At 40.8% G+C, this 15,966-nt stretch overlaps 1 protein-coding gene across 2 annotated transcripts in view; it reads left to right on the top strand.

The window, feature by feature from the left end:
- Nucleotides 1-11,735, top strand: part of Slain2 (SLAIN motif family member 2) — a 62,183-nt gene extending 50,448 nt beyond the window's left edge. For both annotated transcript variants that reach the window (XM_027390858.2, XM_027390859.2), the window contains 2 exons: nucleotides 7,359-7,674; nucleotides 8,852-11,735. In XM_027390858.2, the coding sequence (XP_027246659.1) occupies nucleotides 7,359-7,674; nucleotides 8,852-8,918 (383 nt within the window). In that variant the 3' untranslated portion in view covers nucleotides 8,919-11,735. The remainder of the gene's footprint in view (nucleotides 1-7,358; nucleotides 7,675-8,851) is intronic.
- Nucleotides 11,736-15,966: the final 4,231 nt, after the last annotated feature.

Raw genomic sequence — 15,966 nt, forward strand, 5'->3', positions numbered from 1 at the left:
CCTACTTTTACTGACTTAGTAATTCAGGCTTTCGTGTGTTGTAGTGTGGAGGGTTATCATTACACCTCTTCTTTGTATTAGCTTAGCTTCATGTGGCATTGCATACCTGTAACCCCAACACTTGGAAGGTAGAAACAGAAGGATGTGGGTTCAAGGCCATCCTGCATATATAGTGAAATCCTGTCTCAAGAACCGAGGGCTGGGGATGTCGCTCAGTGGTAAAGCACATACATGCCTGGTATGCGCAAGGTAGTGTGTTCAGTTCCCAGCACTGTAAAATACAATTTACAGGTTCAATTACTGATGATCCTGAATTTGAGAATACCTCTAGGATCTGAGACCAAATACTGCACAAAGAGTAGCCACTTTTTCTCTAAGTGCCTAGCATCCAGTAATAAAACTACTGTTGTCCTTTTCTCATGACCTCATTCTTATTGAAGTTGGCACTTGGTATCATTTCCTTTATACCTAAGGGGTGGAAAAATTAACAGATCAATCCGTTTTTGTTTTTTTTTTTTTTTAATTGCTGTTACTTTGGTTTGGGGAGTTTTATTTTTGCTGTTCTTAAACATTTTATAGTTGGGCGGCTCTACACAAGGGGCACTCCCGGCACACAGTCTCACACAGCCGCTTATAATGGGCTCTCGGGGCCATTTGTAATAACAGCTGCAATTCCCTGGATAGAGGGAGTTGATTTCCTCCTCCCCACCCTCCCCCAGCTGTGCCAGCTCGCCTTTGTAAGTGAAGGAAACCGAGTAGAAAATGTGACCCTCCAAATGGAAAAGCTGCAGGCTTTTTGCTGTTGTGTTTGTGATGTGCTTGGAAATTCTGTTCACTCTGAGCGACCGTTTCGTTTTAGTTTTATGGAGTCAGTGGCTTGTTGAGCATCCAGATGTGGCTATTGACCAATCTACACTTCGCACCGAAGTGACTGGAATTGTGGCTGTCCTGATTATAGGATTTTAACTTAACTGAAATAACTGTTTTTGAATAAATGTGTTGGGGTTTTAAAAAAAAAACATTTTATAGTTTAAAATTTATTTTCATGTGAGATTTTTAACTTATTTGTTATATGTGTATATGCACACCTTTGTGAGTTTATGTGCACCGTATGCACATAGGTGTCTTCAGAGGTTAGAGGGCATCACATCCCCTTGAATTGGAGTTACAGGCAGTTGTGAGCTGCCTAATATGGTTGCTGGGAACTATACCTGGATCTAGTGCAAGAGCAGTAAACATTTAACTGCTGAGCCATCTCTCTCTAGCCTCTCAGGCAGGCTTTTTAATGATATTACTCCAGTAGTTTTACATTGTTTCTGTTGAGAAGTCTGATATTTTACTCTTCCCTCAAATACACATTTAATTTTTATGTGTGAGTGTTTGCCTGCATGTATGTGTCTGTGCACCATGTGCATGGCTGATTCTCTTGGAATCCAATCCAGTCAAAGAGGATGCTGGATCCTTTGGGACTGGGTCATTGTGAGCCACCACCTGAGTACTGAGAATCGAACCCATGCCCTCTAGAAGAGCAGCTGGTACTGTTAACCCACAGAGACATCTCTCTAGCCCCTTACTTTTTTAAGTTTTTATTTATATGGATGTTTTGTCTACATGTATATATATTCATGCTTGGTACATTTGAAAGCTAGAAGAGGGCCCTCTGTTGAAACTAGAGTTAAGGACAATTGTAAACTGCCATGTTGGGCTAAGGAACTGAACTCAGATCCTCTGCAAGAAGAGCAAGTGCTCTTAACCATTGAGCCATCTCCTTAGTGTCCCCTCTTTTCTGTTTTAAAAGTTCTTTGTTGGAAGGCCCTCTATGTTAACATTATCAAAGCTCACATGAACTCAAAGACTGAGGCAGCATGCACAAGGCCTACACAGTCTGTAGCAGGTCCTCCACATATATATTATGGCTTCCAGTTTAGTGCTTTTATGTGATGCCTGAGTGTTTGGACAAGTGGCTCTCTATTCTTGCGCCTTCTCTAAGGCTCTTTTTCTTCTGTTTGTCTTGTCTAACTCCAATGTAATGGTTTTGTGTCATAAAATATATTATTTGATTTTGTATTTTTTATTATCCCTTAGAAGCCTATTCTTTTTTTTTTTAAGGGTTTCATTTTATTATTGCTGCAAAGAAAAAACAGGGACTGCTTCATGAATTTGCATGTCTTCCTTGCTCAGGGACTGTAACACAAAAAAATAAATGACCTACTGACAGATATTGGGGTTCAACTGGAAGATCAGGGAAGCAAAGCAGCCAAGCCACCAGATAGCTGTTACCTCTAAAAGGGCTGGAACATTTCTATTCTCAATGTGGCTGGAGAGTGAATGCCTGATTCTGAGATCTTGCTTTTGTCTTATGTACCTCTCATGAGTCCTGGGATTAAAGGTGTGAGCTATAATTCTCTTTTAGACTAATTAACTCTTGTGTAGATCTAGGTGGCCTTGGACCACCCCTTAATCCTAAATCCTAGGATTAAATGTGTGTACCACCACCTCCTAGCTTCTGGCTGCTGGGATTAAAGGTGTGTGCCTGGCTTGTATGGCTTGTGGCTGACTTTGCTTTCTGAATCTTGAGACAAGCTTTAATAAATCATAAATAATGTCACCATAAGGGGCCATGCTAGTAATCTCTGTATATACCAGTTTTACTATATGTGCTGCCAAAGCAAGCATAGAAGCCTATTCTTTTCTACTAAGAGACAGAAAGGGAGTGGATCTGTATGGGAGGGGTGGTGGGAGAAACTCGGTGGAGTAGAGGAAGGAGAATCTGTAATAAGGATACATTATGGAAGAAAAGAATCTATTTTCAATAAAAGAGAAAGTTCTTTGTTGGTTATCGGGTAGAGGTCCCGCTTTTTTCCTGTTTTACCCTCTTTACAAAGGTGGCTTTTTTGTTTGTTTGGGTTTTCCCCCACTTTAGTATGACTTTATGTTATTTTATTATTTATGTGTAGGTGTGCATGCATGTGCTACAGCATGAGTGTGGAAGTAGAGGAAACTTTAGGGAGTCAATTCTCCCATTCAACCCTGGCTTCCAGGGATCAAACACAGATTGTCAGGTTTAGCCTGTCTGCTGTCTCACCAGCCCTGTGAATGAGTTGTGGTTTTTTATCACATATAATAGTTTTTTAGGGCCTTGTTCATATAGTCTTTTCCCCAGTTCTGAGACTCAGGTGCACAGATTAAAAGTTCACTGAGGCCTTTGACCTCTTATGTGTCTTCCTACTACTCTCCATGCTTTGGATTGAGTCATTCTTAATGTTCAGGCATCTCCAGCATTTAAGCTGCTATTAATTCCTTAACAGAAAAGTTCCCAGTGGTTTTCCTGAAAACTAATTTCTCTCATTATATTTAACTATATATATCTTTGAGCCTAAGTAAGAGTCCTTATAAAGTCCTTCTCTGCTAGTTCAGTTATTGTGGTCTCTTCTTGGTCTGTTCCTCTTAACGAAGTGTTTCCTGGCCTTCATTATCATTTTCTTGTTGCTCTTCACATTTTGTGATTACTTACCGGACAGTAGACAGTTTGGAAGTTTACATTGTTCTGTGATGGGTATTACAAGTGTTATAGCTCTGGAGGGAAAGGTATCCTGACTCCTTGGGAAGTCAGGTGCTCCATGGAGCTGCAAAGGGACAGCTCTGAAGGGAAAGGTATCCTTGTCCGGATTTTGGACAATAACCTGGAGCTGTGGTGAGGTGGCGGGGGATGGTTTCTCTGCAGGATGTGGCAATCCCACTTCTCTCCCAGAGAGAGCTGTTTCAGCTGAGCTCTGCCCTGTTCCCTTCAGGGAAGGTCCTAGCAGAGCTATCAGTTTCTTCTGCTCAAGATGTTACTTCTGCTTCACTCTGCTAAAGGAGAAACCCCTGAAGAAATGTAGCAATGTCCTTTGGCTCTGGCAAAAAGTTACATTTCTGCTCCACTCCCAAGGGAGTTTCCCAGCAGATGTAATTGCTTGTTGTAGTTTTTTCTGCTCAGCCCTGCTAAGGGAAGTCTCTGCAAAAGTTCTTCTCTGTGGCGGGAAAAGAAGATCTTCACCTAAAGCTCTTTTGAGAAAGAGATTTATTTTGGAAGGAGGAGTTCAGGAGAGTGGCTGCCTTTGCCAGGGTAGTGAAGGACAGCCCACAACTGAACAGGCAGAGGGGCTTCTTAGGGGCAGAGTTTTCCCAGGCAGATTTTCTTCTGTTCAGGGATTGGTTGGTTGGTCAGCTGCAGAGTTGGCTCTAATTTCAGGGCTAAGGCGTATTTTTTTCACTGGCTCTGGTTCTAGGGCCAGAGTGTCTTTCTTCGGCTCTGATTTCAGAATCAGGGTGTGTTTCTTAGGTTCTGGGTTCAGGGCTAAAGTGTTACTTTCACTGGTTCTGGGTTCAGAGTCAGGCTGTTAGAGTTCACGCTCAGGGATTGATTGATTTCATGTTAAGTTGGTCAGGGGCAAAGTTGGCTCTGGTTTCAGGGCTAAACTGTGTTTCTTTCACTGACCCTTTTTACCTTTTTGGCTCTAGTTTTGGGGCCGGGGTGTATGTCTTTCACTGGCTCTGGTTCAGGGGCCAAAGTGTTAATGTGGCTCTGGTTTCAGAGTCAGGATGTGTTTCTTAGGTTCTGGGTTCAGGGCTAATAAAGTATTTTTTCACTGACTCTGGTTTCAGGGCCAGGGTGGGTTTCTTTGGCTGACCCTTTTATTACCCTGCAGATATTGTTATTTTCTTTAAAATATTGTTGAATTTTACTGTGTTAAATAATTATATTTCTTACAAATCAGTTTAAGCTTGTATAGTAGGTAGCTATTATTTTCTCAAAGACCATAGTAACTATATTAGGTTTGTGGTCATATGGTCTTTATTCCAACTTTTCAACCTCATGCAACAACTTGAAAACCACTACAGATTATATATAAATGGGTGTGTTCTAGTACCTTTAATTACAAAGCAGTGTGTTTAACCCTATGAACAGTGCATTCAGAACACATTTGTTCAGAAGTTTGTTTTAAAGCTTTGTTAGAGAAGATTTAGGGAATCTTTTATTCTAGGGCCAGGTGTCCAGTCCCATATGGATGTCATTTTCCTGCTCCCTCCTTAATGCTTGATCCTTTTAGAGTGTCCCCTGGCTGCTTTGACATCTCCTTAATTTGGCAGGGACTCTACTTGGCTGGTTGAAACTCAACAGCACAATGATTTTGTGTGGGCTTTGCCAGCTTTCAGTTTAGAGTGCCTATGTCAGCAGGCATGGAACTTCACTCTACATGTATATGCTCAACCCATTGTTTAGCTGAAGATTCAAGCAGACCCCTGAGTTCTGAAGGTCTTCTCTCCTCTAAAGTACTGCATCTCACAGTGTTCTGTTTTTGTCTTCTCTGCTCATAAGTTTGATCTGCCTGAGATTCCCTCTCTAATCTATAGTCCAGAGTGTGTTCAGAGCAACAACAGAAAGCTGTAGGGCTTCTTGAACCCAACATTCTAACCCTGCATAAATCACTGCACTCAATGGTTAAGTGTTTTCTAAATGATTCATGAACCCATCCAGGCTTATAGGAGTCTGGCAGCAGGCTGGTTTCCTCTCAGTCCTACTTAAGCTCCATTTTAGACTGGCTTCTCTGGTTCTGGGTCTTAGAGCTTCTGGTCTGTGTTGGCAGGGAGGGTGGAGCAGAGCAGAGCAGCTCATATTATGGGGCCAGAATCAGAGAGGGGGTGCTTGCATTAGCATTAGCCCAGCTTCCTCTTCATTTTATTCTATCCAGTAACCCCCGTCTGAGAGTTGTGACCTTCTCCCCACCCAAATTCAGAGCTGTCTCCTCACCTTGTTGGATCCTCTCTGGAAACATCTTCACAGACCTAGAAGTCTGATTCACTTCTCAATCCAGTCAGGTCAAAATTACCACATATCCTTCCTTTCCTCCTGTTACTATAGTACCTTACTGTCACTTCTGTCCTCCAGATGGATTAATAGAAGTGGAGAAAACAGCTTGGGGTGGGGATAGGAGGGTGGTGGCTCAAGCCTTTAATCCCAGCACTCGAGAGGCCGGTGGATCTCTGTGAGTTTGAGGCCAGCCTGGTCTACAGAGGGAGTTCCAAGACAGGCCCCAAAACTACAGATACCCTGCCTCGAAAAACAAAAACAAACAAAAAGAAGTGGAGAAAACAAAATAGTGTAGGATAACCGGCTTCTGTGGCCCAAGCTTCCTCTTTATTTGTGACCTCCTAAAATTAAGGGGGGAGGGTATTTGAGAAAAGTGTTATCTTTCTGCCTCTGGTCCACACACCCCCTCTGCCCTGCCTTATCCCTAAGGCTCTGTGTTTAATGAAGCACATTAAGGCTGTATTTTAATGTGTGTTTCTGTCCATGGCCTTCTCAGGAAACTAAAACCCTTCCGAAGGAGATGTGTTCATACATGAAGAAACAGAGAAGGGTGTGTGTGTACCCCAAGAGATCTAAACTTAGTCTCAAAGGGACATATTGCAATAATAAAATGTTTTTTTAATCTTTACTTAGAAATCAGTGCAGACTGTACATTTCATTTCATGTATCTGGCATTTGTTTTAATATAAAAGCGTTTTCTTAGTAGACTTGGTATTCTATGACTTCATAGACTTGTGCTCTCCTTAGTTGCACATACCTGTGTCAGGATATCTTTCAGGAATTATTTCTCTCCTTTTGTTATGGGTTCCAGGGATCCAGTTCAGGCTGTCACTAGTGTGCAGCAAGCACTGTTATCCACTAAACCATCTCAGTGGCTCTGGAGCTGACTTTTGCAGTAATAGTAACTTGTCAATTTCTCATTTCTAGTTACACTAGATATGTGTCTTTGAGGCTACAGTCATCCGATTTATGTTTACATGCATAGCCAACACTTATTTTTACCTCTAGGATGTTCTCATGTGGTCCTAGTTAATTGCTATAGTGAGACAGAATCCTGTGGTTCCTAAATTTTTAAATTATTGTGTTGCATGTGCAGGCACACATGCAGGTAGTGGTATGGTGGGGGCATGTTGTGTGCTATGGCATATATGAAAGTCAGAGGACAACTTTGTCAAGTCCTACCTTTATATAGCTTCCTCAGATTGAGCTTGGGTTTCTACGTATTTTGTGGCAAGCACCTTTAACCATCTTGCTGGTCCCTATGGTGCCCACCCCCTCCTGTTGTGGGAACCAAGTTCCCCTTGTTATGCAAGTTAATGTACTTTTTTCAAGGACAGTTGTAGCCCTCTGAGGTAACCTTTGTCCTATTAGCCCAGATAAGACCTTTATGTGAGGCTCATAATTAAATGTTCTAGTACTCAATTGGCACAGGTAACAAAGCAGTGGCTTTACTGGTATGTGGTCCCTCTGAAAACACTGTCTTCCTTTGCTGTTCTGCGTGCAGTACCTTCTCCAGGCAAGTTCCGCTCCCCTGCAGCACCATCTCCATTGGCTCTTCGGCAACCAGTGAAAGCATTTAGTAATCATAATTCTGGTTCTGGTGGCCAAGAAACTACACAGTTCACACAGACCACCTCCTCACCAGGACCTCCTGTGGTGCAGAACACAGCCCCAGCAAACCCTTCCAGCAATATCAATAGCGCCACTCTAACCAGACCTGCAGGGACAACTGCAATGAGGAGTGGCCTGCCCCGGCCGAGTGCCCCTTCTGCAGGGGGCATACCAGTGCCTCGAAGCAAGCTTGCACAGCCTGTTCGAAGGTAAGTGGCACACGTGAGCAGACTGCTGTTTTTCATGGCTGTGCATTCAGTGAGTGGGGAACCACAGTGGCCCCCACTGCCTTAGTACAGTTTAAGGAAAGCATTACCTCCCTGTTTTGAAGAAGTCTTCATTTGGACATTATACCTAAATTCAGATTAAGTTTGTTCAAATGCCTAACATCATTAAGCATATCTCAGAAAACTCCTAGGACAAAGCTGTTGAAGACACTTGAGTTGGTTGTGATAGTTGTTCGTTTTGAAAATAACAACAGTAAAAATAAGGAAAGCACAAGGGGGATTGAGAAAGTTCTAGCTGTGCTCCCTGAGTAGCAGCTTTTCAAACTGGTATAATTCAAAATTGTCTGTAGAGTTTCTTAAGTGTAGACACCCAGCTTCTACCCCAAAGATTGACTGAGCTCCATTTTATTGTTTAATCTTGAAATTATTCTGATCCCAGGGAGGTTGTGACCACAGCATGTGATCTCTACCCTTCAAGAAGGGGATTAGCGCCATCAGTAAGCTTAGATGTCAGCTATAATTAGTTTCTTTTCCTGAAAAAAAAAACCAAAAAACAAAGTTCCAATCTTGTACTAAAACTCTATTCCTGTACTTTATCTTAATATAAACATTTCACAGTTCAACATTTAGTAGTAGAATACACTGCACTAAATAACTCCTTACTTTGTCTGTCACAGTAATGAGCACTTCTATTTTTTAGACAAATATATTGGTGTTTAGTGAAATGAAGTAATTTTTATGAGGACATCTAACTAATAAGTTACAAGTTTGACTACAAAACCTTTTCCCAGGCACCCCACACTGCCTGCCACTCTGGTGATGGTGACACTAAGTCTGCATTGTCACAGTCATCGTTTCTCCTCACAGAACAGTAGATTAGTTGTCTGTGTATTAGGAAAGAGGGAGACTTTCTTTCCTCTCCTTTTAATTTCATAGCCACATTAACAGAAAGGGTTAGAGGAATCATCTTGGATATGGTAAACTTTGAAAGCTGAGAGCATGCTGAACAAGGAAAGGTTGTTCTAATCATTGCTTAGAGCTGTGGTCTTCATAGTTCCCTGAAATAGCCCTCATGGGACTGAAAATAATGAAGACATTTAACAGTGTGTGTAGTATTTTGTGCAGACATTTAAAAAAATCATTGAATACTTCATTTCAGATCCTTGCCAGCTCCTAAGACCTATGGTAGCATGAAAGATGACAGTTGGAAAGATGGCTGTTACTGACCAGCAGAGAGACAAGAACGAAGAGATCCACAGCTTCATGGACACCCCTTCACCAGGCTGAAACCAACTTTTAAATATACAGACTCAGACTCTGCAGATAAGACTCTTGGGGTTTGTAAAACCCCAGCCCTCTCTGTCTAAAATAGCACAAACTGGCAGAGATGATGAAGCAGCACTTTAATACCATGTAACATCGGATGTGTTTGGTAATCATGCAATCACTCTCCATGGAGTCACTTTTAGTTTTGTTCACTAGAAACACGGTTCATTTTTTATTATTTGACAGGCCGATATCTGGGCAAATACCTAATGGATGCCAAAGAGAAATGCCCATTTGTAAAGAGAGTACTTTTGTACACAGGAAGATGGTGAATTCAGGCTGTCCAAAACCTCACGTTCAACCTACTTTACTGTACAAATAGTATCAATAAATATTGTGTTAACAAGAACTAATATCCTGACTAATTAAATTGTTTTATAAGTCCTTCAGGATAGAGTAAATTATAAAGATTGGGAGGGAGAAAGGAAGGACTTGAGCTAAAAACTTAAAACATGCTACCTGTGTTTAAGAGAGTTTCAAAATTACTTTAGCAGGCTCATTGGAAAAATGAATCCTTCTTTTAAATCTCATATTTTAGACATAGCTCACATAGCCACTGCCAGATGGTGTCACTCTGCACACCCACTGCGTTGCATCAGCATCTCAGACTTCTATGTGCTTGTTTTGATTGCCAAAAGGGCTCACTATGAGTTACACGATCTTTCTAAACCTTACAATCCTGGCTCAGGAATGATAGCCTTTGCTATTGAAGCCAGCTTACTCACATGCTGTTCTCTGTCACAGGACTACAAGACCTTGTTCCCATGACCAGGGTTCTATGGTGTGAAAGAGCAAGTTGTATGTGTCTTTATTCTTGATAAAACAACACCTCAGAGCTTACAACCTGGGCTAAAACTATAGCGCAAGAGGAGGGGAAATCTATGCATTTAACTACAATAATCTCTGGTGGTGACAGTTGTACTGTTGCTCTTAAGTGACATAACGGTCTATTATGTGATAGTCGATCAACTTTAAGCTGAATAACTGTATGAAGTATCTTTTTAAAATACTGTCTCTTTTGAGTTAGATTCTGCCTTACATCAATGTTGCATTGTTTGGTAAAAACCATCCAACTCTAATTTGCTGAATAACTTGTTCGCTAATGGCATATGAGTGTATATATCCCCTTGAAATCAACTGTTTCGGTTTTATTGGATTATTAGCAAACTAACTGGAGCTGACTTCTCATTCTTGATAATGAGGTCTGTTTTTTAAATACTTAATCTGGACAGATCTAAAATATTGGCAGTTGGGTCACATAAAGATGGAGGGACTTGAACATGTGCCCTGTTAGTAGAGGATGTTCTGTAAGTTGGAAGTAGAAATGGAAGGAAAGCTTCCTGCTCAGGAAAGCATGGAACTTGATGATAAAAAAAGACCCAGTCTGCCACAACTGACACTGGACCAGCAGGGACATCTTCAGCTAGCCTAGTGCAAGCAGCCGTCAGTGCCAGGACCTGCAGTGTAGAAAGGAAGAACTGGTATCATTGCATTTGAAGGTGGTGAGAGGGAGAGGAGGGGTTATCCATAATGATGGACTGAAACTGTTGCTTTTCAGAGGAAGATGGAACATGTGCTTTGTTGGGGAGTGTCTCATGTAAATCTAAGTAACAAAGTAGCCACTGTCTCCGTGGAATCACATGTGCACACAGCAAACAGGTCTCTGTGTCAGTGTAACATTTCAAAAAAATAATAAATGCTGCAATCTAATAATTTAAAAGAACTTAATGAACCATCTATTACATTTTTTAAGTTAGATAATCAGTTTCAAAAGGAATATTCAGGTTATTTAACATTGTTTTTAAATGGCTGCATCAGAAAAAAATATCTATTTTTTTTTAATTAAACTATTTCATCACTTGTTTAAAAATGTATTTTGGATCTGAGTTTGGTGATATTATTTTACCTGCTGCTGTACTACCACAGACTATTGGCTTTTAGTTTCCTAAAGAGAAAAATTGCCTTTTTACTAGAAAGCCTTTGTGTATTGCCAGTTTTTCTGTTTGGGAAAATCTAAGGATTTACTGTGGTCACTGGTACAGAAGAAATGTGGATTTGATAAACTAGTGCCTATGATTTTAATTTATGTTTGATATATAGTAGTAAGGGGTTATGAATGTTGATTATTTTGTGCCAACAGCCCAGAATTGTCACTTATATGTCAGCAGAAAACTATGACCTCTGCTTCCAAAGTTATTTAATTTTCTCAGTGTTTGGATGTTATTTTTTGTAAGTGTGTTAATAAAAGTGTAAAAAATTGGAAAAATATAAATATTCTTAAGCATTTGCTGGATCATTTTTTACAAAACTTGTTTGTATATTATAAAACACTCTGAAGAGTTGACTTTTCTCAGTTTTCATACCCTGGAAATCACATTTTGTAAAACTGGGGACCATTCATAATTGTCAGATACTTTTTTAAATTATCTCAGAACATCACTTTTATATATAAAAAGTTTTTTTGAAAGAAAAGAAAATTAAATACATATGTGGCCCCAGGTATTTGTATAACTCTAGGATGGTCTACACTCTGTCTGTTTAAATTGACTTAACTCACTGTACAGGTGTTCAGTTTTGACAGTATGATGCATGGTCCTTTTAGATCACATGAAGTTTGATTTGCAAACATTTCTATAGCCGAACTTGTAATATGTGGTTGCCTCCTTAATAAACAGCCTGACCATAATGTTTACTATTAAATCTATATTCATTTTTAAGTGTTTTATTAATTTCTGGATATGGCAAGATTCCTTCTCTTCCCCCATCCCATTGCCTACAGTTGGTCTTAATAAATTTCTTAGTTTTTTTGTTTTGTTTTGTTTTTTAAACACACAGACTCCAGTCTGATTGCCCGAAATCCTAACTAGAAGCCTGGGGTTGGGTCACTGTCTGTGGTCACTCTTCTTGTTTCACATTTGCACCATATGGAGCCATCCTAGTTTACATTGGATTTGTTCTTGGAGCTTTTCCATCTGCTCTAGTTGCTATGTAGCTAGAAAAATCATCTATAAAGCAAACAGGAAACTGCATTTTTAAGCCACATACTTACTTTAGGTGAGTGTGTGGTTCTTTTATGGGTGGAACAACTGAGACTTATGCTCCTTAGTGAGTTTTGCCTGTTCTATAGTATTTGCTTGCACCTGCATTACAGTCTGTCTTACTGATGACACACACACACATACAAACAAAAAATTACACCCCCACATTGAAATTCTTCTCCCTAAGCAGCTGAAGTCTTGAAGAACCGCTTGAGTAATTGTCAGTATACTTAATGTCAGTTATGAATGAGTTTATCTAAGCCATGTATGTCTCCAACAGGAAAACCTGCGTGGAGACTCTTAGGAAACATTTACTATATTAGTGTTTATTTGAAGGCAGGCAAATAGCACAGGTCTGCCATCTTGGTACTAAAGCAGGAGAATTGTGAATTCAAGGCGAGTCAGGACTACATACAGTTATGCTGCCTCAAAAAGAGAAAAAAAAAAAAAGGCCTACTTTGAGAAGGCAGAATAAAGTTAGAGAAGACAACATAGTGGGAGGGAGTACTCTTTAAGAGTTTTGAACAGTGCAAAGGAAAAATCCGGGTAGGCTAAATAAGACAGGTTTCATTCATGGCCATATTTACAAGTTACTTAAAACTATGTGAATTTATTCCAATTCAAACCAATTTTCATCTACTTTAGGCCACCTTGGGAAAGATTGGTCAACAGTTAACCAATTACAGCTAAAGGGGCCTAAATTTTGTTGTGCACATTTGAATGAATTTCATAGTAACATTGTACATCTCAAAATAACTAGAAGGACTATTCTGAATAATCTCACCACAAGAAAATTATAAACATGCTAAATATTCTATTAAAAATTATATACATGCATCAAAACATACCCTAAGTCAATTTATATAATTGCCAATTACTAACAAATGGATCATAATAAAAAGGAGAGGTTTTTTGGTTTTGTTGTTTTTTTGGTTTTTCAAGACAGTTTCTCTGTGTAGCTTTGGTGCCTTTCCTGGCACTCGCTTTGTAGACCAGGCTGGCCTTGAACTCACATGAATCCACCTGCCTCTGCCTCCTGAGTGCTGGAATTAAAGGTGTGTGCCACCAACGCCCAACCGAGAGTTTATTTTTAATACTTTTGTAATATATACCTGCTGCTTTGATAATTAAAAAGTATAAAGACTGCCTACAGTTCTACAATTCAGAAATCAATATTGAAGCGTTTACCAAACATGATTATCAACTATGAAGTTGAAGGGTAGCAAGTTCATTTTTAAATGGTAACATTTCTCTCATTTAAAATTCTGAATGCATTTGCATTTGCCCTTGTATAGAAGCTATGCCTCGATGCTTGCTGTAGAGAGTTTGATGTACATCTTACTCTCCCTGGGACAGTCACCATATGCATTGTTTTTATTGCTGAACCATTAATTGGCTCTTATAAAATCTACAGAAATAGGAAGACTACAGTGAATCAGGACAATCAATTACATTGATATTCCATTCAACCTTGGAAATTTGAGGAGATTTGTTTTCTGTCTGTGGAATTGGGATCAGTCATGCTTGACAGTTAACTCCAGAGTCACTGGTGACTTATGATTTACACAGACTCTGCTGGTGCGAAAGACTTGGTTCCAGAAAGAGTGTACAAATAATGTCTGTATTTCCTAGCTCTTTATTGAGTATTGAACTACCCCCAGCCCCAGTATTGAAAATAGTGGTAGTTCTATGACAAAGTGTGTGTGTGTGTGTGTGTGTGTGTGTGTGTGTGTGTGTGTGTGTGTGTGTGTGTGTGTGCGCGCGCGCGCGTGTGTGTTGTCTTTAACTTCCACCTTGTTTTTTGAGATGAGTTCTCTCACTAAATGTGGAGCTTGCTGATTGAGCTACAGTAGGTGGCCAGCAAGCCCCAGGGATCTTCCTGTCTGCCTCTCCAGTGCTGGGTTTACAAACTCTCTCACTGCAGCTTTCTCTCTGGGATTGAACTCAGATCCTCATTCATGTTTATGTAGCCAGCACTCCACCAACTGAGCCATCTTCCCCAGCCCATAAGCCAAAAATAACTTTCAAGAAACAGCAGACATTGTCAAAGAATTAAGATGGACTGTGTTGAGTTCAACTCAGAATAACCTGGAGGACTGCTGGAAAACAGAATTCTGTCTCACATCCAAGAGTACCAAAGCCAGCATCTCCCAAAGTCTAAGGTACTCACTAGTGGGTTAATTGAGTGTGGCCAGAAGCAGCATAGCTCCCATGAGAACCACAAAAGTGGAGAAAAGACCTTTTCTTATGAAGGGAGTGCTGTCTATATATGTGAACCAGTTCGTGAGCAAACAGAATAGGTCTGCAGCACAATGCCAGAGTATGTAAACTATAAACTTTTCGTCAATATCTGTTACTCTTTGGGAAGCTCTTACAATGGATGCCAGAGTGCTGACAGTATTAGTGCTCTAGCCATTGTTCCTGAGGCCAGCGCCACTCTCCTTGGCATCCTTATAAAGTTCTCCAGAACATGGGCCAGTTTTAGCTCAGATTTTGTCATTTGCTACCAAAAGGGCTTATTTTTTCCAACAGTTCTTCAGTTGATACATAAATGTGTTCAGAAGAGTGAGGGAAGCCAGTGTTCCATTGGAATTCTCACTAAGCTCAAACACCTTGCAAATGCGAGGCCCAGCCACCCAGGAAGTCCTGATGCGATGCTCATGCCCTCCCTCCAAGTTGCAGCTGTTCTCACTTCTAACAGTAATAATAGAGTTTTGAACTTTAAGCAAAACCATACAGTTTGTATTTTCTCCTTGATTGAAGGCTAAAAGTGGTTTTGTCTCAGATGTAGCCACTTAACAAAAATAAGGTTCACCCAGGTTGCCAGTGTCGCCATGGTTTGTTCATTCTCACAGCTTTGTATATGCCATTGTGTAAATGAATCACAGTTTGCCCTCTCCAATAAAGGCAGCTGTTTCCAGTCGAGGGCTCTTAAAAATAATGGCACTTTGGATTTCTACCAGAGACAAAATGGAGACCACCAACACCCTACTGAATGAAATTTGTTGGACAAAAGGGAGCTGAGAACACAGGAAACAAAAGCAGATTGGAGAAAGGGAGTCAGCCCATAGAAAAGCAAGTTTCCCATTTCTGCCTCTTTTCCCATCACTGAGCCCACAGAGGGCACCCACACCTGCTGTGGCTACACCCCTGCATGTGGAGAGCCCCCACAAAAGCCTGCTTTGCAAGTAGTGCCACCAGCTGCAGTGAATGGGAGCCCCGTGTTCCTGGACAGGGAAGGGGAAAGGGGCCAGTTTTCCATTGTCTCCCCCGAGAATGGCTAGAGTTGTGTGTTAGTAGTGTTGGGGCTTCAATTTGAAGGGAAACGTGATATTTATATCAAGAGAAAAGGGGGACCACCTTTGTGGGGCAAGAGGGAAGCCCAGAGAAGAAAGAGAAGGAACCACTTTTATGTTTTGATGGTTTTATTTTTTATGTTTTGAGACAGTGTTTCATTGGGTAGCCCTGGACTGGTCTAGAACTCTCTATTTAGACAGACTGGTCTTAAACTCAGAGAGCTCCACTTGCCTCTGCATCCCAGGTGCTAGAATTAAAGACATGTATCACCACACCCTGCTCCTTTTCATGTTTCTAATTAACACAAACTTCACACTTCCCCCTAAACTACGCAGACACCAGACCTAAGGCAGCCCAGCAGACTTAGAAAACCAAGGTGCAATTTGAGAGACTGGCTGAGATGTAAGGTACTGAATAGTTAAAGAGACTGAGAGACAGCCAGTGAAGATAGCCTTGCTGGGCAGAGATGCAGCAGGTGGCAAAGAACTTCCTGTCTGAACCTGTCCGGGCTTAAACAAAACAGGCCTGGACTACCTCAGTGGATAGAGTCTAATACTGGAAATGCCCCAGCATTGTATCTAAAATTACTTGACATACAAAGACCTGAGAAAAT

This window comes from Cricetulus griseus (genome assembly GCF_003668045.3).
Source record: "Cricetulus griseus strain 17A/GY chromosome 1 unlocalized genomic scaffold, alternate assembly CriGri-PICRH-1.0 chr1_1, whole genome shotgun sequence".
In the NCBI taxonomy this organism is placed as follows: Eukaryota; Metazoa; Chordata; class Mammalia; order Rodentia; family Cricetidae; genus Cricetulus; species Cricetulus griseus.